The sequence below is a fragment of the Cygnus atratus genome, chromosome 2 (assembly GCF_013377495.2).
Source record: "Cygnus atratus isolate AKBS03 ecotype Queensland, Australia chromosome 2, CAtr_DNAZoo_HiC_assembly, whole genome shotgun sequence".
In the NCBI taxonomy this organism is placed as follows: Eukaryota; Metazoa; Chordata; class Aves; order Anseriformes; family Anatidae; genus Cygnus; species Cygnus atratus.
In genome coordinates, this window is record NC_066363.1 from 141242166 (window position 1) to 141268156 (window position 25991).

The 25991-nt window shown below is 35.7% G+C and overlaps 1 protein-coding gene across 13 annotated transcripts in view; it reads left to right on the forward strand.

Moving 5' to 3' along the window:
• The window catches only part of OXR1 (oxidation resistance 1), a 349036-nt gene that overhangs the window by 224206 nt on the left and 98839 nt on the right, over positions 1-25991 (forward strand). For all 13 annotated transcript variants that reach the window (XM_050708640.1, XM_035546145.2, XM_035546139.2 and 10 more), the window contains 3 exons: positions 3237-4027; positions 7354-7522; positions 10431-10593. In XM_050708640.1, the coding sequence (XP_050564597.1) occupies positions 3237-4027; positions 7354-7522; positions 10431-10593 (1123 nt within the window). The remainder of the gene's footprint in view (positions 1-3236; positions 4028-7353; positions 7523-10430; positions 10594-25991) is intronic.

Here is a 25991-nt window from a genome sequence, read left to right on the forward strand (position 1 = left end):
TCTCCTCTTCTATATACGTGTATTTTCCTCTTATAGACTCTTAAAAAAAAAAAAAAAGTAAAAAGGGGGGGAGGGTACCATAGCACTTCCTCTGCCCCTTTTCCACCATGTCACAGAGAAACCTGAATCTTTGAAAATGTGGAAACCGCACAACATAGAAAAGCTCAGCTTAAACAGCTTTAGGTATAAACTTTGTGTACCACTTTCTACTTGCTTCTCAAACTGGCTTCCTATACCTTCTTTTTGTTCTGCTAAAAAGTTTTAAGACTAATTTCCTGAGGTTTGTGTATATTTTTATGGCATTAGGAGTATACTTTTTTCCTTTTTGGCTAGGAGAAAAAATGTGTTCCCAACCCTTTGAATCTAGAATTGTTTAAAGTGAATAGAATGGTTGATGACACTTAATTGCTGGTGCTTTTTGTGGTAGGCATTTGAAACTGGCTTTAAACAGTAGTATGAAAAAAAAAAAAAACACTTTGTTCCATTCTTTTTCCTAATTTTATCTGATCCTCAGAAATAGTATGCATTCTAATATTAAAACAAAACAGATTTTAAAAAATAGTAAAATAGAAATCATGCCACATTTACCTGTCACTGTCCATAAAGCATAAACATTTGAAGACTACCTTAATCATCTAACTGCAGGGAAGTATACTCCTTTAACCAAAGTGTTTTCCTAGGTAGAGCTGTGTATATACGTGAGTAAAGCTGTTTGCCTGATGTATAACTTTTTCTAAATTTGCAACCATCTTCTGTTAAGGAGGTGATAGTTCTGCTGTGCTGAGGCCTAAGGTATGAAGCTATTCAGTCATTATGAAAAATGGTCTTTTAAACTTCTTACAGGTAGCATGCCATCATATTTCTTGATAATCGTGAATAATTTGACACCAAGAAGAAATAACTCTTATACCTCTTTTTTTAAGTGCAGATTCAGCAGAGACCTACTAACAGACTGGCATATTGATGTGGCCTTGTTTGCTGCCTTAAGTCATGTGTTTCCTGAAAGTAACTAATGTATATCTTGCTACATTAGTACTTTTGGGGGTTTTGATGTACAATGATGCCTTTGGTTTGATTTCTGGGAGTTTAAAAACTCCATCTGGAAAACAGTCATATAATTTTCATAATTTCATTACCTGCACTAGGAACTACAAGGATTTTTTTTTAATCTACCTTTTTCAATCATAATATTGCAGTTGCAAAACCAGTCTTTCCCAGCATGTTTAGCATTTTAATGATTCAACTTTGACTTACAAATTTATCTTCAATGTTCTATAGATTTTTGTGCCTTTATAGCACATGCATTTTATTGTTTTTGTCTCTAATAAATGCATATGGAATGAAAACATGCCTGATAAGAAAAGGTCGTACAGCATTCGAAGTCTTGGATGTCTGGTTTGATTCATCTTTCTTGTCAACTTCTATAAACTACTAAACAGAACACTAACTTTTAGCATTTTCTTCAGTCCTGGCACTTTTATGCTTCAAAATCTGAGGCATGTTTGTGAACTTTCAGTGTAACAAAATTCAAATTTCTGAAGTCTGTAATTAAAACTCCAACAGGTACAGCTAAATCTGATAAGACCTTCCGTGTGTCTTGAAGTATTTGAGACTTAATGTGTTCCCCATTATTTGTTTCCAAATATTTCACTGCTATGGTTAACTTTCATCTCACAATTTTACCAACCATAAAACCTGTTTAAATTTGGAGAAACAACGTGAGTACTGAAAGTAATCTTATTGGCATAATGGAAACATATCACAAAACTGATGCGTTCTTTCGTTATTAAAACTGCAATGTCATGTTGGATGCTCTTTTATACAAACCACAATCCATACTGAAATCTTACATTTTCAGATATATTTTTCCCATTTTTTTCTCAGATATCATGCACCTTAGGTTGTGCTTGTCCAAGAGCACCTATTATCAGTGTAGTCTTGAAAAATTAAGGAAACACCCTAATCTAGTAAGTGATGAATCCTAAACTCTATTCCACAGGCTTTGTAAGCAAAATTACTGCACTAGCACAATCTTAGCATCAACCTCATGATGAAATTTGAGTAAGAGGATGTATGTTTTGCAAACATCCTGAATTTTAATGATGTCTCAGTGATGTTAGTAACTGGATAAAAAGTTTTGTAGAAATGCAGAGTGGAATTATCCTTTTTCAGTATGGGAGTTTAAGGTACAAGCTTCTTAAAAGTTTTTGATACTAGGTAATAGAAGTTCTCTTGTGGTAGCTAGAGTCGGCATTTTAGAACTCTAGTCAAAAGTAAGCTTAAACATGAGAAACTGCTTATTCAGGTTGTACACCGATAAATTTCTTTGAAAACACTGATACAAGCCTGAGTCATATTGATATAGTTAAGCATGTTCACAGCCACCTGAAATTCTACAAGTTTCAGAAAATGGTTAGCTTATTTCTGAAGGCAGGTTTTGAATAATGTAATTTCCCTCATGGAGGAAGCAAGTTCTTCTTTTATGCTTGCTTTTGTTTTTTTCATATGTTATTTATCAACATTTGATGTCTGTTCTTTCAAATGTTGTATTGTACCAAGTAGTTTAAGATTTATTTAGCCTAACAGTAGTAAAAAGTTAGGTACCTGACTGGTGAGCACACTAATCACTGTTGGGTATTTTCCAGAATAGTAAGATCTTGATACAAATCTACCTTTATGGTTCCTATTGTTCTGTATTATCTTACTTAGACAGGGTTAGACCAGGTGATTTAACACTGATATTTTACCAGCGAGCTAGATGTCAACTTCATAATAAATGGGACAGATCTGTGAAATTATACTGGCCTCTTTGGTAGAAAAAGCTTAAAAGATTGTGGAGAACTTTGGCCATTAGATATTAGGGTTGTTTATAGCTCTTTTTTTTCTTGTATTTTTTTAGTTTAGTTTATACTTTAAGCATCTCAAATAGATTTACTAGTTTCATAAGAATTTCTGCTTGCAAAAGTAATGTGAATATGGGAAGTCACGTCTATGTCATATGGGCAAAAGGTATGCTGTAAGTTTACCGCTACAGGGATATGTTATGTAAACATATTGATGCTTGTTTCTCATTGCTGATACTTTACAGGATTAAGAGGGATGGGGTGGGCATGGGAGGAGTTTATTTTTAAGACTAAAAGAAGTAATTTTATTTTTCTTAGCATTAAACTTACTAAAGAAAAAGGCTCTGCAATAAAAGGCACCTGCTATTGTAATTACTCTTATTTGCTCAACAGAGACATAGAACAGCTGTCTGTAAGGGAACTTGGCCATTCCAAGAAAGCTGCAAAGAGCAATACAGATGAAATGGATTCAAGGATTCGGGATACAGGCAATGACAGTGCTAGCACTGCCCCAAAGAGTACAGAGGAGTCTCTTTCAGAAGACGTGTTCACAGAATCAGAACTCTCTCCAATACGTGAGGAACTTGTTTCCTCAGATGAGCTTCGACAAGGCAAATCTTCTGGAGCATCATCAGAATCTGTCCAAACAATAAACCAAACAAGTGCGGAATGTTTAACAATAATTTCGGACTCGAAAGAAGCTGACAGTGACTTAAAACTCAGTGCTGAAATGGTTGTAAATGTTAAACAGTTTAGTACCCACAGTTTAGGTTCAGAAAGCACAGAGATGGCTGTAAAGAGGGGACAAGAATCTAGTGAAAATACTGGGAATGTTCTCCAGAAGTTGAGGCAAGACCCACATGGTAGCAAAGAACAGAACAAAGAGGCAAAAATGGACCAAGATCAAGATTCTACACAAGCAAAAGAGCCAGAAATAGAGAGTAAGACAGAAGAAAGTCCACATTGTGAAGATACCACAGACTCTCCAAAGAAAGAGACTACTAGCAAAGGAAAAATAGTGAAAGAGCGAACTCAAGACTCTGAAACAGAAGTTGAGGAACTTCGCAAACTCTGGAAGACCCATACTATGCAACAAACCAAACAACAAAGAGAAAACATGCAGCAGGATTCACAAAAAGAAATCAGTCAGAAACCTGTGACTGCAGGAGATGGGCAATCAGAAGGTGAGTCAGTATTTATAGATAGTGTTAGCCTTCAGACTTGCAATGCATTTCCCTTCAGCTCTTGAGAATTTTCTGTTTTCTGCTCTGCAGAACACATCCTCATGTATTGCTTATTTCTCACTGCCTTGAGGATATACCTAAGCTATACTTATTTAAACCAGTGGGAAAATTTTGCTCAGGAAATTGAAAACATAAATACCTTTGTGACTGATACTTTTCCTCACTGAAATTGTTTATGATCATATTAAAATATGCAGTATATTTGTAGGGGGCACTTCAATGAACCTGTATGATTAGATTCTTGATACATTGGTCTCTGTAGAGCTCAAAATCAAGTGTGTTCCTTAGCAGTCAGCTAACTCTAGCTTGAATTTTGGTCCTGTGTGCACCTGTGTATGAATGAATTTCAGGGAATTAATTTAATCTCATTTATGACATGTATATCTTGTGGTTAAGGTTCATGATGTGAGCAGCAAACACTGGAGGCTTAATATACTACTGAGACTTAAACTGGTTTTCAGAACATTCACTTGCATCTTGTAATACTTTCATGCTGACCAGATCAAGATTGAACATATGAAGAGTACTTCTCAGGGTAAATAAGAGCTAGGTGGTAAAATTAATGCTATGAATGTGGGGAATAAGTAGACTTAAAAAGGAGTATTCTTACTCCTCTGTAAGGTCAGGCCCTAGGATTATTAGTTAGAAGCTATCTTGAAAGTCTGAAGTTATTCAATTCATGTATTTAAAAAAAATGTCTTATTTAAATAGCTTAGATGTTTGTGTGTATTTCGTCTTGCTTTTCAAAAACTTGTTAGGTCACTTTCTGATACACTACCATCTTACTAATGGAGATAAACAAGGCATTTTAATTGTGCAATATTTGGAGGGGGCTATGAAGAAAACCTAACTTTAATGCCTGTCGCATACTAATAGAATATATTTGAAATGCATTTGATGGTTGCACTGTTTTCTTTTAGTAACTAGAAGCTGAGGTTGTATTGAATAAAAATACATTCTTTAGCAGAAGTTGTTACATTTGAGGTTCTGAAATGATTCAGATTTTTCTCTTTCTTCTCCAGTTAAGGAAGTACCTGAATTTCAAAATTTAGAACAGGCTAATAGTTGCATCATTCTGTGAGAAGTTTGGCTTTTACATCTTAAATATTGAAGACAATCCTCTGGCAAAGATGTCAGTTGACATTAGTTGCTCTTCATGACTTTAAAAGAATAATAATAACGCAAGCACAAGTATTCTCTGCCACTGTAGCTGTCGAATGTTACCTGTAATTCAGCTGTATTGGATACTTAAGTTTTTCTTGTTTCCTTAAAGATTCTCATTTAGTAATACTAAGCTTTCTCCATGCAAGATGAACTGTACAGTCACAGAGTACACATATATATAAACAGTGCCTCACTCAGAGCGATACAAGCTAGAAGCTTGCTTTTTGGAGACTTGTGCTAATGGCTTCACTTACAACAGTACATTTCTTACTAGCATTTGAGTTGTATTACCAAATTTTGCTGATTTTATTTGCATTCATGAATATTTCAGTCTAGACAGATTTAATGAAACATATACTGGCTTCATCTATAGGCAAATTTAAATAGAGTCAATGTAAAAGCATAGATCTATTCTTTGACTCCTGAAGATCACCAAAGACTACATTTAAGACAGGTCTATTAGGAATAGATCACATGTCATTGGAAGACTGAGATGCTATAAAACCTTTTATGTCCTGACTATTGTATTCATTAGAAGTGTCTGTTTGCCACTTAGCTGGATGTTGGTAGAAAGGAAACAAAGCATAAGATCCGATAACCACTACTAGAATCTTATTTTTCTGATTTTATTTATTTATTTTTGTATTAAATAAAAAAAATGAGAATACACAAAAAAAAAAGGAGAATTGCAAATAGTCCTTTTGACATTTTCGTGTAGAGATAGATTATTTTGTTTCTCTCTGCTAGATGAATTTAAATCTTACTGATTTTTCTAATATTCTAAGGGACTATACATATATGTTTATATAAGATTTGGGACTAGCCCCAAATCTTAGGGCTCTAAATAAAGCAGTTTAAAACTTCTAAAGGAACAAGATACAAATGTCAGATTATTTTGAGTTTCTTCTCTTAAGCTGCCAGAAAGTTCACATGCCAGTCCTATGAAACAGTGGGGTTTTGTTTGTTGTCTTTTTTAAATCTGACAATTTATCTTACAGTTTATAGGCTTATAAAATATTTCTGGATCACATGTACTACAACTTTTCTACCATACCATATGCTGCAGGTATAGTTCTAAAATATAACTGTAACCTAAGTACGCATTTAGATACTTACTGGAAAAAAAAAAAAACAAAAAAAAAACATTCTTTTATGGCACAATACAATTCTAAACTTTGTGTTGAAAACTAAACTCAAAGCATACAGTAGAGATATTAATAGATGAAAAAGATGATATCTGTTCTCATTGTATGGGTAATCTGCATGGTCACACTGATGGTGAACTTCAGCTGTAACCAACAGATGAGTCTCCTAGAAAGCTGAAACGTGTCTGTACGTACCTTTAACACCAGAGAGAGGCTAAATCCTTTGTGACCATCAGAACTCTGAAAACTTGCATTTTACTTCCTGCTTTAAAAAGTCTCTTGTGGCTGTAGCTCATGTTCTAGGATTTGAGCAATTAATCTGGCAAAGAAATAATTCTGAGAAGGCTTCTTCCTTAACCCTGTGCTGACTTGACAATCCAGACCTTGAGGGTAATCATTTAATTTTGCTTGTTCAATTAAATGTAGCACTGGCAGGAAAAGCCCCATACTGCAACATCTGGTATACTTTATCATGAAGTGGTGTTCATACCTTTGAAGTGTTTGAAATAACTAACAAATTAAAACTTATCTTAGTTGTCTGTTAGCAGTACTGGAAATTTTCTTCTTTAAAGGAAAAGTAATTACTGAGCAGCTTTTACATATGTGAAGTACTTATTTAGGTGTATTTTACATTGTGTGGAGGCTTTTTAAGTGTGGTGTCTGAATCAACGTTGAGGGATACGCATTGAGAATATCTTCTGAAAGCCTTTCAAGCATGGCTGAAGGATTACTATAATGTGAACTGGGGTTGGAAGCAGAAATTTTTAGCACAACATATTTGAATATTAAGTTAATTCTGCTAATGATATAACTTAGCACAACCTTTTTTATGTGTTTAACTGACCTTATGTTACCCACTTATACATTCTATCTAGTTATTTCCTATTACAAAAGTGGTCAATCATTCTGTTAAATCCTATTGTATGTTGTGGATAGCTTATTTTTCTTTACTAATAGGTTCTTCCCATATGAAAGAAAAACGAAGACATCGATCTCACAAGTTTTTACTTCTCAAGGTTGGAAAACCTATGAGAAAAACATTTGTTTCACAAGCAAGTGCATCAATGCAACAGTATGCTCAGAGAGATAAAAAACACGAGTACTGGTTTGCTGTTCCACAAGAAAGGTAAGAAAGGTAGACTGGAAGAAAAAAGGAAAGTTTCCTTTGTGTTTTTTAGGTTTCTCCCTACCCCATTCAAAATCTTTTGATGTCTGTCTATAAAGAAATACAGCCCAGGATATTGATGATTGGCTTGTATTTAACGCCTGAATACCTCATTACCATATTGAAGTTTTACTGAGTTACTTGCAGGTTCAGTCAATAGCCTCTCATTATTCGGGCTTTTGTAGCAAGTAAATAATCAAAGATTCAAGTAAATGGGGTCTGATGAAGGAAGTGAGTTCTGTAGGGAAGGTTGTTTTTTTTTTTTTTTTTTTTTTAATTGCCATTATTTGTTCTTCCCATTGCTTGGAAAAATATTTCTCTCTAGAGCTTTGAGTTAAAAAGAACTAGCTGGGGTAATTCTGTTTTATCTTTATGGAACAAAAAATATTTTCCAGGAAGCAACTTAAACATATCTACTGGAAAAAATGTCAAAATTAGTTGCAGTGACATGAGATGTCCATGCTCGCTAGTACGGTCTTGCATTTCTTAAATGATCTTTGCTACTAGTAAACTGTGACTTATTTTCAACTTGAAAATGTGATTTTTTTTCCTAAGGTGTTGGAGTTTATTATGACAGAAAAGATTAAAAACAAACTAAAAAGCAACCCAAACAAAAAGCAATTATCAGATGTCATCTTGTATAAATACCTACACACAATGATGAAGTTACTTTTCCATTTTTTCTTTTGAGCTGAATGGCATAGAATGTCCAGTTGGGGCACTGCAGTTGAGGACAGATATCGATCAATTGGAGAGAGTCCAGAGGAAAGCAGCAAGACTAATTAATGCCTAGAAAGTGTAACATATAAGGAAAATTAGAAGTAAGTGGGGTTCTTTAATCTAAAGGAGAAAAGATTGATTACAAACACAAAAATCATTTCATACTTAAAAGTTGGCTGCAACAAGAAAGGCAGTAGTCTTTCTTCATGTCCACTGTGAATGGAGACGTGTAACACACTCAAATGATGTCAAAATACTTGAGTTTTTCAGCAGAGAGAACTGAGTCTATGATAGCATATCAGTAATCTGGTTTTAAAATCACCCTCACTACCCTCAAGTGGTATAGATTTTTTCCATTTCTTGAGAGCTGGTAAAAATGTATCTTCGGTTTATTTTCTAATGTAACAGTGCAAGTACTTACCTTCAGCAGAAAGCAGAGTTTATCACTTATTTCAGAAGTAGTAGTTCTTAGCTCACAGTCTCTGATCTCCTTTGTAATGACTCCACACATACATGGTTTCTCTCTCTAACTGCATGGCACGTCAGTGATGTATATTTTATCCATCCAGTGTGTACAATGTACACTAAAAGGTTGCATGTGGTGGGCATTTTTTTTCTTAATCGTGTTTAACTTGCGTAGTGCTACTCTGCATAGGTCAAAATATTTAGTGTCAAGATAGGTGAAAGAAACCTAGTGATAAAGAATGCAGAATTGCAAGATAAACTACTTTTCTATTTCACTGTTCGTAATCTCAAGTAAGCCTATCAGGGAAGGAATGTCCTGGAATTTCTTAAAGATATATCTTTTTTTTTTTTACTTTTTTTAACTGCTGTAACTGTTAATTTAAAGCTGTTTTAATAGCAGAAGTCTTTGTTTTCATTTTTTATTTTTCCTGGTTCTTGTAGGACTTTTGAAATGGATACATCAGTGCATGAGGAATCTGAAGCTTCTCTTTCTGACTTTGTCATAGAACTTATTAAGCTTTATGCATCTGAAATGTTTTCTCTTTTACTGTCAGAGAACAATTTGTCTCTTTCCTTTTATCAGTGTTACCTGGAAACCTTAGTTTTAACAAGAGAGCTGACTTTGAATAACTGACCGTGTTCAGAGGCTTTTAGTACGTACCCATGCTACATCCTTTTAGACAGATGCACAGGCAAATTATAGCTGCATTTTTTGAGGCTTTGCTGCCATGTATCTCTTGCTATTCTTCCAGTTTTCAGTTTTATAGGTATTTAGTAAGAAAGGAGGGGGAAAAAGTCCAAATACTTATCTTTGTGCTAATCCAGTGTGCAGACTAACTGTAACAAATATCTCTGAAGAGAGACATGGGAATATCCAAACTCTAGAATTTTATGTCACTAGTCACTTAGCTCTAGATCTGTCTCTTTCATGATGAGATAAGTGCAATGAATCCAGTAGTTCTTTTTTTAAATGCTCTGTCTGTGTCCATTTGGGAAATAATTAAGCAATGTAGACTGACACCTCTTAGGGTTGTAAAGAACTTTGTTTTGGGAATTTGGGCATTTGTTTTTCCAAACTGGAAAACCGTACCGTTTGTGGCAAGTAACTTAAATGTTGGGTATTTGCTGCAGTACTACAGATTAGGTAGTGTGTAGCTTCATCTAGTTATGTATATGCACATTGTCAGCCTTACTTTCTCACATATTCTCACAGATTCTCAGTCTGTGTGACTTTGGTTACATTTCTGGGAGTCTTAAGCTCTTCTTCAAGGGTAGAGTAAATAGACATACTTCTTTTAAAATCCTGTTTGTGTTTATATTTCATGTACTTTTAAAATAATTTAAAAAAATCTTAAAGCTTTAGTTTGGAAGTTATTTCCGTTGGCATACTCTGTTTCCAATTGGATGGTAATGGATGGAAGGTCTGTGCTCTTATATGAGAACACAGTTAGTCATTTGCCAGTTTTTCTTTTTCCTCCAGTGTGAGCTTCATATAATTAAAATAAAAAGCAAAGCCCCCCACACTATTATAATGGCTAGCTTTTTTCAAATGTATTTCTAATATCTAATAAAATGTGAAATTTTAAGTATTTTTATTTTAACCTCAGGTATTTCATAGTTATTTGATATGGCCCAAATGTTTACCATGTTTTCTCTTCTCTGTATCATTACTTCACTTCTCTAGGACAGATCACTTGTATGTCTTCTTTATCCAGTGGAGTCCAGAGCTATATGCAGAGGATACTGGGGAGTCTCTTCGAGAGCCTGGATTTATAGTGGTAAAAAAGAAGGAAGAGCCTGAAACTAGTGAAGAATCTACTACTGAAGATGCTGCTAAAGAGTGGGAGGTAAGGAAGAACGGTGTCACTCTTAATATTTTCATAGGAATATTATTAAGACTAGTGCTAAATATTTTCTCAATAAGAAGAACAAAGTTTGGTCGTCTTACTATAATCACGGTTGCTTAATTTATGCCATCGTGATGCTTTGCTCTAACCTCAGTTCAGGCAACATTTCACAATTAGAAGTTCATTTTGTTTGGAGCAAATTGTAAGTTAAAACTCGACTTGAATATGAGTAAAGCAGAGAAGCTTAACTTTGAAGCAGACAATTTTCAGTCAAGAAACTCTGATTTTCTATCATGCCTGTGTCTATAATGTTGAATATTCATTGGTAACTCTCAAAACAGGGATGAGAAAAAAAAAGAAGGAAAAATAATCTATTAATGAAATAGTTTTTTTTAATAATCCTATAAATAACTTCTCAATTATAATATTTTCATACATAAATTTGTTGTTGCATGGATTTTAGTAATACACTGAAACTGAAACTATCTTTTTACTTTTTATGATGAACGCTTTACTCTCATGTGAATCTGTGTCCACTGTGTTTCTATGGACACATCTTTACATGTCTGTGGTTTTGTTTTTTAGTGTGCATACAGTTAAAACCTTGTAGTCTTGTGCATTCAAGTGTCAGTCAAATTTGATCCTTGTCATATATTGTAAAAGTATCCCATCAGCACTGTTTAACTAGAATCTCAGGACAGCAATTGCAGTATCTGACTTGATTTTTATTTTTTTCTTTGGTGGAGTATGCTAAAATTGAGGAAGTCTGTATTTGTTTTCCCCGAAAGATTTTTGTATAGTATGAAAGGTTAAAGAAAAAAAAATGCAATAACCTTAGTTTTCTTCTGCTAAAATTTAAACTTTTGGGGCTAAGAATTCTGTTTTCAAGCTTGTCACTTACTTAGCTGAAGTATTAGGCTAGTTCTAAAGAACACTACCTCTGCAGCTAAATAATTGTGTGCTGATATACTTAAATTAATATCATGCATGTCTTCTGAATCTTAAGATTTTCAGTGTGTATATTGCTCAAGCATTGACACCACTAACTTATTTTGGTATTGTCTCTTGTGCAAAGGCTTTTGATATCTTAAAACCTTGCGTTTTGGAGCACAGAAAACAGACTGACAAGCGATCAATTTTATGGTTCAAGGCACAACATATGTCTTTCAGTGAACTCTTCAGTTACTCTGTTTTACCCATTTGTAGAGAACCATTTTCACAGGAAGTAGCGCAATGATTTTTTCAGGATGAAACTTCTTAGGAGTTATTTCTGAAGATAGCAGCAGCAGTCATTTTCCTCAATGTGTTAGTTATTTGCTATAAAAAAAAAGGAAATAATTCTTTGAGCCTTTATTTAGATTTAGCTGGAAACAGTTGTAGAAGACATTTCAAAAATAGTTATTTCCATCTGCATTGCATGAAATTATCTTAAATTTGGTTTTCATAATCTAATCCAGAATTTTTTAATGACGTTAGACATCGTCCTAACTTTTACATTAAGCAAAGTTGTGCACATACAAAAAATATGCTTGTGTCATCTTCTGGGCATTTTAATTTGCGTAGTAAGACTTCTCTTAACTCAATTTACAGCACAAATCTGAAAGCTGTTTAAAAATTAACTTTCCTAATCAGAAATGCTTGACAGTATTAGAGTTACAGTGGTTGTTAACACGTGCTAGAAAATGTCAGCGGACACAGAATTGTAGCTGTTGTCATGCCCATTATTCCCATTGAATTTCATTGTTTTCAGTCAATGCACTTCCTTTAACCCAGCAAGCTTTTACTGTCAGCTCTTCATCCAGGTTTCATGCAAAATAGCAGGTAAACAGTATCACTGAAGCTTTTTGATATTACTGCAAGTTTTGGAGGATAATTGGATGAAAAATTGTTCAGAACATAATGATGAGAAAACTCAGGGTGGAACAGAAATGAAAAACAAAATCTTGATGTACGCATGTATGGCAAGGAACTCTTGATTTACTAGAAGAGGAAGCTGGTGGAATAACTTGCTTTTCCAAAAAGTATACGTCCTTTCTGCTGTTGCTGTCCAATATGATAAGACGAGAGAAGCAGGGAAAAGTAGTAATTGTTAACCCAGGTGTTGTGCACTGAGATGGTCATCAGCTTTTGCTTCTATGCTTGATAGACCTATATTCACACATTCAGCTGCGGCTTTTTATCAAGAGACTTTAAGGAAGTACTGTGATTTCTTTAGAAAAGGAATTATGGGAAGAAAAGGATCAAGTGAAAGCAAAGACCGATACCATAAAAAAAATGTAGAAACGTGCTTTCCTCTATCTGTACATAGCTTTTCGTATCAGACTTTTCCCTGAAGTAATTTAGTAGGTACAATCTCTGATCTAGCAGCAAGATAATCAAGACTCCTGCCATCAGATAAAACGTGTTCTTATCAAATACTACATTGCATGAAGTATTCAAAAGAACAGCAATTCAGAAATTATGCTGTTGGGTTCTTGATAGTGTTATCCCCATCCATTTACCTCAAGTCTCTTTTTTAACTTTCTTGTATTCAAGTGAATGTGTATATTCATCAAGGAAGAGGGTGGTTTTTTTGTTTGTTTTGTTTTTTTTTTTGGGGGGGGAAGATGCTATCTGTACTGAGCCATAGAGATTTAAGGCTGTATTTATCATGGCAGTATTTTTTATTTTTTGTTTAGTGTGTTTGGATTCAAGTGCCAGTGGTTCTTTCTCTCTGTTAGCACAAAGAATTGTTACCATTTGGAAGACTGTCTGTTGATAAACAAAGGCTTTCTCCAAAATACATTCTGTTCTTGTGTCTAAACGTGACCAGCTTTGAAAGCAAGCTGAGCGTTTCTGTTGAGCTGCAACTCAGAAGCAACTTCGATCGGTACTTAATGGTCTATTTTTTTGTTTCCTTTTTAAGTTTTATATAATATTGTTGTGGTTTATCCTGGCTGGCAGCTAAGCAGGACAAATATAAATATGTATAGGAATTAATGAAGTAGTAATGAATTAAGGTACTTGCTCTTACTTGCTGATGCGTTAACATCATTTTTGTGCCAATTAGTGCTGAAAATGTTAAGGAGTGTCACCTGGTGTTGGTAAGGGCATAGTACCTGCGCAGGGATGGATCCTCAAGTGCTACTGATAGGACTGGTCTTAAGCTTGAAGAATCTTGAGAGGAGTGGAGAGGAAAAATTGTTTGAAATCTTTAGTCTCCAAAGCCTGGCTCAGAAATGAGTTTTCAAGTAGTGTAACTACTTTGTTATTTCTATTAAAAAAATAACTGCTAATAGTTTCATATGGCTGCATGAGAGCTTGTCTTCCTGAAAGATGTGTTGTTGACATTCACTGTAAAGGATAAATGTTTTTCCATTGTGTATACAATTCGTTTTTAAAGAAAAAGAAAAAGACCAGAGTGTATGTATATTTGGTCATATAATCTTTGCTCAAGTTGTTTTAAGACGCACATTACCTCCTATACATCATATCTGTAAGTTTTCTTGAAGATTTCTGTAACTTTTCTGATTTGGCAATCTGATTCTTGTATCCCAGAAACTCCAGTTCTACTATCGATTACCCTGCATGGATTTTAAAATCTTGACAGGTTTGTTTTTACTGCCTTTCCTATATGAAATGGCAGGCAGCAGTTTGAAGTTGACTGGAAGAAAAAGAAAACAAGTATGCGTGTAAAATATTTTTAGCCATGTTAGGGTTCTAGTACAGAGTTGGAGTGCTTACATTCCACTGAACTTGTGTGCATGTGAAGATGCTGCTTGTGAAAGTTGCTGATAAACTCAAATATTTTTCTTTGAAAGTTGGGCACAAGTAAGGCCCCATCTGCTGAGACCTTTAGGGGATCAATGAATCATATTTTGAGAGAATGGTCAACTGAAGCTAACTTTCAAGAAAAGGTTTTTATGCTTCTGGTATTGCTAGATAAAAAGAAAATCCCTATGCTCTAAGAACATAAAGCAAGGAGGAGGGCATTGGAAGGGAAACGATGGAAATGATTATTTGAGTAAGAAAGGGTGCATTAGGGAGAAATTGTTATTTGTGCTTTCCTGTGTGTAGTTTTTACTATACAATTGTTGTACCTTTTTTTTATACCTAACTGAAAGACTAATTTATCTCTTCAGAGGTTTCTAGATTTGATTCTGGAACAGTATCTATGTGAGGTACTATAGTTAAGTGTCTTTATCACCATACAATATTGGAAATACAAAATTTACACTGAAAAATCAGATCTCTGGTCATCAACCAGAGTACAGACGCAAAATATAACTACTCAATGTGGACACAGCTGAATATTTCTGAGACGTTGAAGACACTTCATTTTAGGCAGTTGTGAAGAAATCACTTAAGGAAACTGGTTCCTACTTAAATCTTAGATCCATTAAGTAAACAGAAGAATTACTCTATACTAGAACAGTGAATTGGATAAAGTATTGATTTTCTTCGACTTATTTCCCCCTGTCATCAGATGTCATTAATTGCTATTATCCAAGATAGTCGTGCTTCAGATCTATATAAATCTAAATACTCATCCATAAGAATCCTGAAAACAGGAAGCTCATTGTCAAAGAAGCTGCAAGCTGTTCTTATGGTAGTTGGAAACTATGTCTCGGTTGTTTGGAAAATATAGAAAGCCAGACTGATTTGAAGCCGTCTAGATGTCAGCTTTCAAAGTGAAGCATGAGTTGATAGATGTTTGCAGCCAGTTTTCCCAGTTTCCTGATTTTTTTTTTTTTTTTGGAATGTGTTCTAGTCCTGCTTTTCACAATCGTTACCTTTAAATGGAGTGCTCAGAAATTCTGTTTGTGTTTTTGTAGAAGTATGATGGTCACAAACAGTGATTGTCTCTGGGTCAGACAATAGATTTTCAGTATTTTCAGTAAAGTATTTTCAGGTTTGGGATATTGGATGTAGATGCTTAAGCTTTCTATTGTATCTGGACTGTACCCTATAACACTTCTATACTAAAATGAATCTTTCTCTTTCAGTTTCTCTTGCATTGCTCTTTCTTTAAATAGGCCTTAAATTTTTGTATACTTAATAGTATTTTTCCTATAAATTTGTTTCAGCTCCCCGCCCTATATTTTGAGCGAAATAGCTGCCTGCTGTGTCTTACATTTTGAAATGTGATCATATGATGCCTGCCACTAACAGTCCTCAAAATAGGAATATTTTCGCAATGTTTCTTGAAATGCTGTCTCTTAGTCATCTAACTACTATACACAATACACTCTCATAGTGTGGTTTTATGTTATGTGTTGTCTGTTTGGAAATTACGGGTATGTCACTATGCATGTGTCACTAGAAAGCGTATTTAATAGGCTTTGCTCTTGGTCTGGACAATGAGATTCCTATGAACTTCTGCAGTTATGCAATACTAAAACTGTTAATTTTTTTTTTTTGTGATTGAAGAGACTGGTGGCCATGAACATAATGTGATGCGTTTCCTAAGGACAAGTAGCTCTTGTTCTTGCTTTTGCAATTAGCTTGAATAAATATTGTAAAAATCTCAACTTCATGCTTAGGACATTTTTTTTCCTTGCAATTTATATTCTCTAACCTATTCTGAAACCCTTTATGATTTGTAAGGGAAAATTTGGATGTGATTCAGTACATAAAACTGTCCTTCAGTAGGTGGAATCGTTAGTGTGGAATTATAACTGATAGTTATTTCATGTATCTAAGAGAGAGAACTAGGATAGCCTCTTTTCTGAGAAGTGTAGCAGAATCATACAACTAAAAATCTTGTGAGTTTGTGACTTTGGCTTTCAGAGTGCCTCTGGAAATCCAGAGGAAAACTTTGTATGGGGAAATGCCTTCTTATTTTTTCCTAAGCTGTTGAAAGGAAACAAAGGATAACTTCTTAAATTAGACTTCCTTTCTTAAGAAAACACTACCAGCCAGCTAAGAAGCTGTGCCATTCCTTGTTGTGCTGGATACCACTGAAGCTGGCTATTGTATTGTTCAGTGTGTTTTGTGTAGGCAGAAAGGGAGAAGAATCAGACCTCAGTTAACCATAATCCCACATCAGCTTTACCTGTTAGTTCATGCACTGAAACACCTTTGTTGCCATAACTTTTTACAAAGATCTGCTTGTTCTAGAACAGAAGTAGTTATTTTACTTAGGTATTTACCAATACCTGCCTTATTTTTTTGATGGCACTAACTTCATTGTTTCTGAACTCAGGACAGTTTCTGCAGTCATCTGAGAGGCTTTTTTTTGTACAAAATAGGACTTGCCTACCTCCTATTAAAGAAGATAAGTCAGACCTCTTAATTCAGCTATATTCTGTATGTCTTCTATTATGAAAATTGTAAACTGCCTTTCTTTCACCTAGCAGAATCTCTGCAAAAGATCGAGCAACTGAGTTAGGTGCCTTTGTAATTCTGAAGTTCTTGAAAACTTGTGCATAAAAACTGTAATCATTGAAATGCACCTGTTTGATGTTAGTAAGTAGCAACCCCATCTCTTTAATATATATACATATATATATATATATATATATAAGTAGATATGTCACTGAAAGTGAAATTAATGTCATTGTTTATTGATTTTTGTTTGTTTGTTCCCAGACAAGGCAATACAACATCATAAAAACAAGCTTTCATCTTGTCAGTCAGAAATGCAAATGACTTGTGAATTGCACTGAGGCACTTAGTCATCCAGTCTGGTTCCTGTGATTTATATGTTTTGCTCAATTTTCAGGATTGCTTCTGGAATTAAAGTCTAGAAACAATCTTATTTCATAGGTATGCCTCATATAATCTTCCCAGGAATTGCTTGGGGATGTTTATCTTATCTTCAGGGTAACACACGTGGGGCTTTTCATCATGAAACATGGTCACCTACAAAGCTGCATACTGTGGAAATTAACAGGAAGCGCTAAAACAAGCAATTCCTTCCCAAGAAAACACTCCCCAGTATCTCTCTGGACTAACCTTCTTCACTTAAGAGGAGTCTTTTTACTAATGTAATATTGATTAAAAAATGTGTGCATATTAAATATAGGGATTGTAAAATTCAACATTACAACTTTTCTGTCTCTTTGGTATTAAGAGGTTGTGTTAGCTACAGGGAGAAACAGAATGACGCCATCTAGCCAGACTGCAACGATGTTTCACACCCTGTATCCTGTTTTTTTTCCTACTCAAGTTTAGAAGGAGTTGCCTTAGTTGTTATCCTGTTTCTAGGTTATGAGATCTTGTAAACTGATAACTTTAAATGTGATATGGCAAAGGTATAAACTGATTTGGAGTGAAAATAGAGCATTTCATAAATCGTGTTGGTTTGCACTCACATTTTTCTGTTACTTTTTAATTTAGGACAGATCGGTTTATTAGGAAAACCAGCATTGTGTATAACAATTGGTGAAAGGCCTATTTGCTTCTGCCTTGAACATTGATCGTATAGAGATGTTTGGCTTAGTTACAAACTAACAATGACAATAACAAGATTAATATTCAGTGTAATTAGATGCACTTTGTTTTGTTCTGTTGTCTAGGTAGCAAATAGACCTGCTCTTAAATGTGTGCTGCTGTTCTGCAGTTACGTTAGGTCTGAGTTGATATTCCTTCTCTCTGGAATCTTATTAATTATGAACTACTATGGGAAGGAATGTATTAACTAGCAACGAGATGAGTTTCTGATGCAATTTATCAGATCAGCAGTATAACCCACAAACGCAGAAAAGAATGAAAGGGCAGTTTATTTTTGTCTTTAATTAGGAGATGCTCCCAGGGCTGAGATCCCTGGATGTTTTTTTTTTTTTTTCATCTAACAGAAATTCATCTTCTACCAGTCTGGAAAAAGTGTTAAGGGGCTGGGTGGAGTTCAATCACAAGAGAAAGCTTTGGTCACTCTTACTACTATACTATTTCACGATGATGATGCTATCCTGACCTGCCTTCCCCCTCCAACAGATACTCCCAGCTACAGGGCAGCTGCCAGCTTGGGAGTTGCTGCTGCTGCTGGAATCCTGAACATCAAAACAGGTGGGCAGGAGGTCTGACTTGAAAAAGTTACTAGCGCATTTATTCCCATTAATTCCTATTAAATTCCCATTTATTCCCATTAAACTTTGCAACTATTATTAGGTGAAAAAGGGGGTTGTCAGATCTCACCAAGCAAGTTTATGGCTCCTCTCTTTTGAGAAAATTTTAGAAGTTCTTCTGAGAAGCTCTGGGTGCGAGCCACTTTAACTAGAAGCTAGAAGCATCCAAGTAAGTTATTTGAATTAAGATTAAAAAATATATTAAGTGTTCTAGAATCAAAAATTATATGGTGGCCTAAATTCCTAGGTAATCCCTCCTCCCCTCCCCCAGTTTTGGAGAAGCTGTGTGTTGGCTAGTGTTTGGGAAGAACTTGAATCTCTTTTTTTTTTTTTTTTGGGGGGGGGGGGAGGAGGGAAGGGAGGAAAACAATGCTAAAATAAGCTGAGGGGGAGTTAGTTATGTGGCTAGCTTTCTCTTTTGGCTCAGAAGATGCATCTCAACAGGCAGTTTGAAATAGATTTTCTGTATACTTTCCATTCCCTTAAGTTTGGCCTGACTGATTTGTTTTTTGTAGCTTTTCTTATATTTATTGCAATTATCTCATCTGAAGCAGTTTTAATTAAGTTTACACAGTGCATTTGTTGCTTTACTTCAGTATTGGCTCTTATTGATTTTAAAAAAATAATAAATGGGCGTATGGTTTGTTTGAATCTTACAGTAGATACACAGTCAGTATGTTATCGTATGAGTTTCCGACATCACGGTTTTGAATGGACCACTGATAAAAACGTTCTTAGGAAAATTGCTAAGAAGAAAGCTAAGTCAGAACAAATTGATTTTCAGAGCTACCAGCTCCTAAGAAAGCTTTTTCTGAGAAGAAACACTTTATCCTTCTGAATTACATTGTTAGACACTAGAGCAAGGTGAGGAGTTTCAGTGGAGTTTGCTGTGCAGTGCAGTTATGTTACTGGTTTCCTCTGCTTAGGCACCTTGGTTTTTAGATCGGAGCAAAGGCAGAAGTGATCAATGTTTAATGTTACGCTGCTGCCTGTCACTGCCTCTGGTTATTCAATATTTTAATCTAGAACTAGGAGCACTGGGTGTTTTGGGGAGGGGAAATAAAGCCTGCAAGTGCTGCTACAAGGAAGTTCTCAAAGGGGTTGATGCTGTACGTATTACTGCTGAACACACCTGATTAGATAAACATTCCTTCCTTAAGGAAAAAAAGAAATAAAACGATTCGAATAAATGTGGAGAGATTTTCATCCTGAATGCTTTAACCTTTATTATATATAGATACACACGCATACTTTACTGACCATTATTTAACCAGTTCTGGACTCTAAGAAAAAATGAGTCTATATATACGTAGGAGCAATAGAAAGACAAACTTTTATTTTATTATTGAGTGCAAATTTGTTACTAGTAAAATTTGTTAATGAATATTAGAAAAACAATTTCACAAGCAGCTCTTGATTTTGTATTTTTAAGTACTGCGTACAAAAAAAATTAAGTTCTGTATCTTTAAATATTCTAGCCTTTTCAACAAACTCGTGCTCTGCAACCACCCTTGAATACAGGAAACCTTTCTTCTTCTCTACCGTCATCATTTGGGATGCAACCCCCCTACTGTACACTTGTTCATTTGTTCCCTGCCACGTCAGTCAAATCTGTGCCTCTAGCAGTCTATTCTGTCACCATTGTGGGGCTCTGTCTGTGCCTGGAACTGACAGCAGGTAGAGAGAATGCTTTCAAACAGCCTTGAACGATTTTTAGTCTTGTTTTATTTTTAGAAGGGAAATGTCTCGGCTCTGGTATGGGAAGAAGGGAGGAAAGCATCAGCCAGTTAATCATAATTATGCTCTGGTAATTTTCAGCACAGTATGTTCATTTCTGGCATTGCATTCTCTTAATGTTATGGTGCATAGGCAGTTTCTGGAAGTTTAAATTTTGAATATGTGAACAGGATGCTAAGTCAGATTTTCACAATTTTCATGTGCATAATTTAATTCCTGATATTTCATTGGTACTAGTTAAGAGAAACTACTTTGAGGGCTAAGGATTTTTAGCAGTTTGAGTGTTATTGGTTTTTATTTTTTCCCCTTTTGGAGTAATACATCTTATTTCAGCAAAAATTTGCTTTATAGCTAAATATATTGAACAGTAGATTCCATTGACATTTACTTAGAAAACTATAAATCCAAGCTGCTATTTGGTTATACCTTCTCAGAAGTCATTCAACCATATGAAAATCTTCTAACAGTTCTGAATTGATGGAGATGAGTGCTGTAGTCCCATGTACCTCTCATACAGTTATAAGAAAGGGGAGTGAGGACATGCCAGTTTTTACAGTTCCCTAAATCTATGGAATTAACTATTTTTACTGCATTGTTTACCCCAGAAAGGCTTACATTTGTAGTAGAATAATAATAATAATAATAAAAAATATTTCTCAGTGAGACTTGCAAAACAGTAACATCTTGGGAATAAGGAGGAAGCGATCTTGACAATATACTTGTTGTGCTTTACCAGACAGCAGATCTGGAGATACATAATTCAGACTCTGACAAACTTTTCACCTTCTTTATAAGAGTTGCAGATCTCTGGTTTCTGGTGCATGTGTCTTTTGGAGGTGCTATTGACTTTGCTTTTTCATTTTTATTTTTGTCTTTATTTGTAATCAGGTTACTTGCAGAATATTAAGTCATGTCATGTGGCAATGATTGTTTCTCTAAATGCATTCCTAACTAAGAAAATATTTCTGAAATAATAGGCTCTTAATTTTCTATAGAATAGAGGTACAATAGCTGAATTAACTCAAGCATAATTCGAGTATACCTTTTTACGTTGCTACAGGGTATCTGAAGTTTAACAAAGATGTTATTTAAATATGGGTATGGATGCATCTTGCCCAGCTTATTTAAAAAAAAAAAAATATCCTTTATTGGAAGTATTTCCTTTAGGGCTAACATGAAATGTTAGCCAGAGTCCAACTACACTAACAAAAGCAATAGTTATCGACTTGTATGGAGAGGTTAAACTTTGAGAACCTTTCCTATGGAGAAGTTTGACAATATAAGGAAAATCTTTCTTAGGTAGAGAACAGGTTTTTTTTGCATGTAAAAACAAGTCTGATCAGAAAAAGGGGTATAGAAATAACTACAGAACGAATATATTTTACAAATCGTATTATACCAACAAGATGCTCAGTATTTTTTTCCCTTCGATGAATGATCATACAGCTAATGTGCCAGTGTAACCTTCTTATGGAAAAGAGAGGAGGAGTGTTGGAACCGTTACTTGTGTTATGTGAGACAGTGGGAAGCATGTTAGACTGGCAGCAAATATGAAGTATAGGTTTTTGAATAAATGTTCTGTTTGTGAGTGTGAAATTCAGATGAAGACACAGCTGATGTGAAATAACATATCATTCTGTTTGGTCCAGCAACTATAATAAAAGTATGAATTAGGTATAAGTCATCTGGGTTTATTTACCTACAAGGTCTGTAGTATACATGATAGAGTAAACATATCAGGCATTTTAGGAATCTGATGCTTTCCTAAGGTAAGGAATAAGTCTTAATGACCAACCAAGGCATTATGCTCCCACCTCAAAATATGCTTCCCAATTTTTAGTAAATCTGTTTGGTACTAACTCTTCATTGTACTGCAACAGAAGAGATGATGGTAAGTTTCTAGAATGTCAGAAATGTAGGCAACCATTCTTCTGTCAAAGCACTTCAGACAAAGGACACCAGGCAATACAAGAGAACAAAAGGTGAATTGGCTGCCTTTGGGAAATGCTTGTCATGGCTGGAATGTTTTGCAGAGCTTCTATAGGGAATGCAGCCAAAGGGGACAGACCAATATAACCTTACCTTTGTCTTTTATATTTTGAAAATACAATGCAAAGGGCATTAAAATTATCTTGGTTTTAATGGTTTGAATGTCTTGACTTTCACAAATTCTGAGATTCTTCATAGAATCATAGAATATCCCGAGTTGGAAGGGACCCACAAGAATCATCAAATCCAACTCCTGGCTCCACACAGGTCTACCCAAAAATTCAGACCATGTGACTGAGAGCATTGTCCAAATGCTTCTTAAACTCCAACAGGCTTGGTGTGTTCTTAATGTGTTAGCAATAAGCTGCTAAGCTGATGGATGTAGTTCTTTGGCTATGTTTAGGTTCTGGGGATATATTAATAAGAGTATACATGTGAAAGATGAGAATTTAGTGCTCACCCCTGTGGGTGCCAGAATGAGATTGCATTAATCCAATAATACTGCTACAAAGATCTTTAGAAGGCAGTTTTCCTTACTAAGTTCTATTAGTTATAGTAGTGAACTGATCTGAGTATATTGGGGGAAAAAAAAGGGCAAAAAAAGCAAAGTGTAATCCAGTACTTTCTTAAATTGATCATTGCCTTGAACCTTGTCCTGATCAGGTGTGTGCCATACCCAGTGTCCTAACTTAGAGTACGTGTATTAATAATTGTGAAATATTAGGCCTCACGACAAGTGCAGTTCAGTAGCAGATAAAGATTTGAAAAGGTTGATTGTAAAGTGAAAGAAAATAAGTGGGTATTAGAGGCTTATATTTTGTGTGCATTTAATGGTCTATGCAGTCCGACGTCAATTCCTTAGCTTTTCTGATGAAAAAGGGCAAAGTTTTCCGCAACTGGGGTGGGATTCAGTTATCTGCTTGTAAGCATGTGTAACACCTGTTATACTACACTTCGTTCTCACACCTGAGAGGATATCTGCATGGCGTGATCGGGTTTTATATTTATACTTAGGGGACCGGTTTTGGGACTGGCACTGTTTATTATCTTCATTGGTGACATGGACAGTGAGATTGAGTGCACCCTCTGCAAGTTTGCCGATGACACCAAGCTGTGTGGTGCGGTCGACACACAGGAGGGAAGGGATGCCATCCAGAGAGGCCTGGGCAGGCCTGAGGGGTGGGCCTGTGTGAGCCTCCTGAGGTTCAATGAGGCCAAGTGCAAGGTCCTGCATCTGTCTGGGTCAGGGCAATCCCAAGCACAAATACAGGCTGGGTGGAGAATGGGTTGAGAGCAGCCCTGAGGAGAAGGACCTGGGGGTGGTGGTTGATGAGAAGCTCAACATGAGCCGGCGATGTGTGCTTGCAGCCCAGAAAGCCAACCGTATCCTGGACTGCATCAAAAGCAGTGTGGCCAGCAGGGCGAGGGAGGTGACTGTTCCTCTCTGCTCTGCTCTTGTGAGACCTCTCCTGGAGTGCTGCATTCAGCTCTGGGGCCCCCAGCACAAGAAGGACATGGACCTATAAAACCAGGTACACTTAAAGTAGCCGTTATGGAGAAATTCTGCACTCAGAGGGTGGTGAGACACTGGCACAGGCTGCCCAGAGAAGCTGTGGATGCCCCATCCCTGGAGGTGCTCAAGGCCAGGCTGGATGGGGCTTTGAGCAACCTGGTCTGGTGGGAGGTGTCCTGCCCATGGCAGGGAGGTTGGAAGTAGGTAATCTTCAAGGTCTCTTACAACCAAAACCATTCTACAGTTCTCCTGGAGTGGCAGCTTGAGGTCAGGTGCTGGGTGCTTTGGTTTAGATAACTGAAACTGGTTTCTGTACTTGCTAGTGCTGAAATTTCCTTACATTATTTTACAAGATAAATCAACTGGCTCTAAAGATCTAGGTTTCATTGGTAATGATGCTGTAGATTCTTTGACAAAATGAGTCAAGTTGAGTGACATCTCTAATTTTCATGAATCTGATTTTTAACTTTTTGCATAGACGTCCTAAGCTTTATTTAATATTTGCCTGTTAAATTTAACTCTTGTTGGCTTTATCTCTCTCAAAGTAATGATTTCAAATATCTTAAATAGTTTATAATACAGGCTTCCAGAGTTGCTGTAAACACTGTTTGCTTAAGGCTTTGATTGCATTCTTCTCAAGTTAATTTATTAATTCTGATTATTGTGAAACTTTTAATTTTTCTTCAATACGTGTTAATTATGTCAAAGCAGATACTTAACAGTCTGTCCCGTGGTGCTGTGGAGACTGTAGTGATCACAGGGAGAATGCTATTGTCTTGTAAGATACTAAGCTCTCCTGTCACAGCTCTGGAAAATAGCCTGGTATGCAGAACAGCTCTGAGAGACGGCCAGTTTTAAAGAGAACAGCTGTGCCTGCCAGTTTAGTGGACTGCTGTTATTCTCTGGTCCCTCTCCTTTGCCTAAAATGGCTAGCTCTTCCTCGTCATCAGCAGAGTGACAGGAAGCTGGTTTGGCTGAAAACCACTCAGACTGGTTCGCTCTGCAGCCGCACCTGCTTCCTGAGCTGACTTGCACGGCCATAGGCAGGTCCAGAGCCGTGGCAGCTGAGACCATGGTCCTGGTAAGCTGCGCTAGACTCCTGTCCCTCTGGTTGCCGTAATTCAGTGAAGTGATGATTCTTGTTCTCATGTGCCTTTCCTTAAGACTTTTTGCAATTTTGTTAATATTTTAAATGATCAATACTGCCTGATTGGTCTCTCATCCAGTTATATTTCACTTCTCTTAGAGTGTCTTGAACCTACAGAGTCTGTCTTGCTTTGGTTTCTTTTTTTTTTTGGAAGTGGTGGGGACTGGGGGTTTTGTCTTTGTTTTTTTGATTGTACCCATCTGATGGGCACTGAGGTTTTGAATTCTTAAAAGCTATTGGAATTCAAATAAATATTAATTCCTTCAATTTATCTGTTTTCTAAGCTCTTCCTTTAGCAAAGGGCTTAACTTGCATCTACAATCATTTCCATCTGTAATTTATATTATGGATCCTAGCTCAGAAGATATTTAGGAACACTTCTGATGGTATGAGCATGCAAATAGTCTGATAGATGCAGCTAAATTTTTGACGTAAGCCTCGGTTTAGTAAAATAGGTACGTATATCTGCAAGGAGGCACATGGAAACATTTACGCAGGGAATTTTTTTTCCTCATTAACATGAATTAAATTCGCCTTAAATGTTTTTTTCAGAATGATATTTAAAATGTTTAATGTAGTAGTTGTTATGTATTAATACATTATTGTAATTTAATTAATATATCACAAATACTCCTTTTTGTAACAGAAGACTGCTTCAATATTGCTTCCTTTCAGGCAGTATCTAAGAATTTTGAGAGGATGCTAAATTTGTCTGAAAAAAAAGAAAAGGCAAAGTTTTTCTCTCAAAATATTTCCTAACAGCATTCAGTTCATGAACGTACTTTTTATTTTCATTGTAACCGACTTACAGCCTTTAGAAAGGGTTTGATACTTTCTTGCCTTTCCCCAGTTACTGATGAATTACCAATGGACTGATAGCTTGAAGTAACTTGTAAATGGCCTAATAAAATTACATTGATTTCATTTTTATTTTAATCAAATAACTTGGAACAAGTTGTGAAAC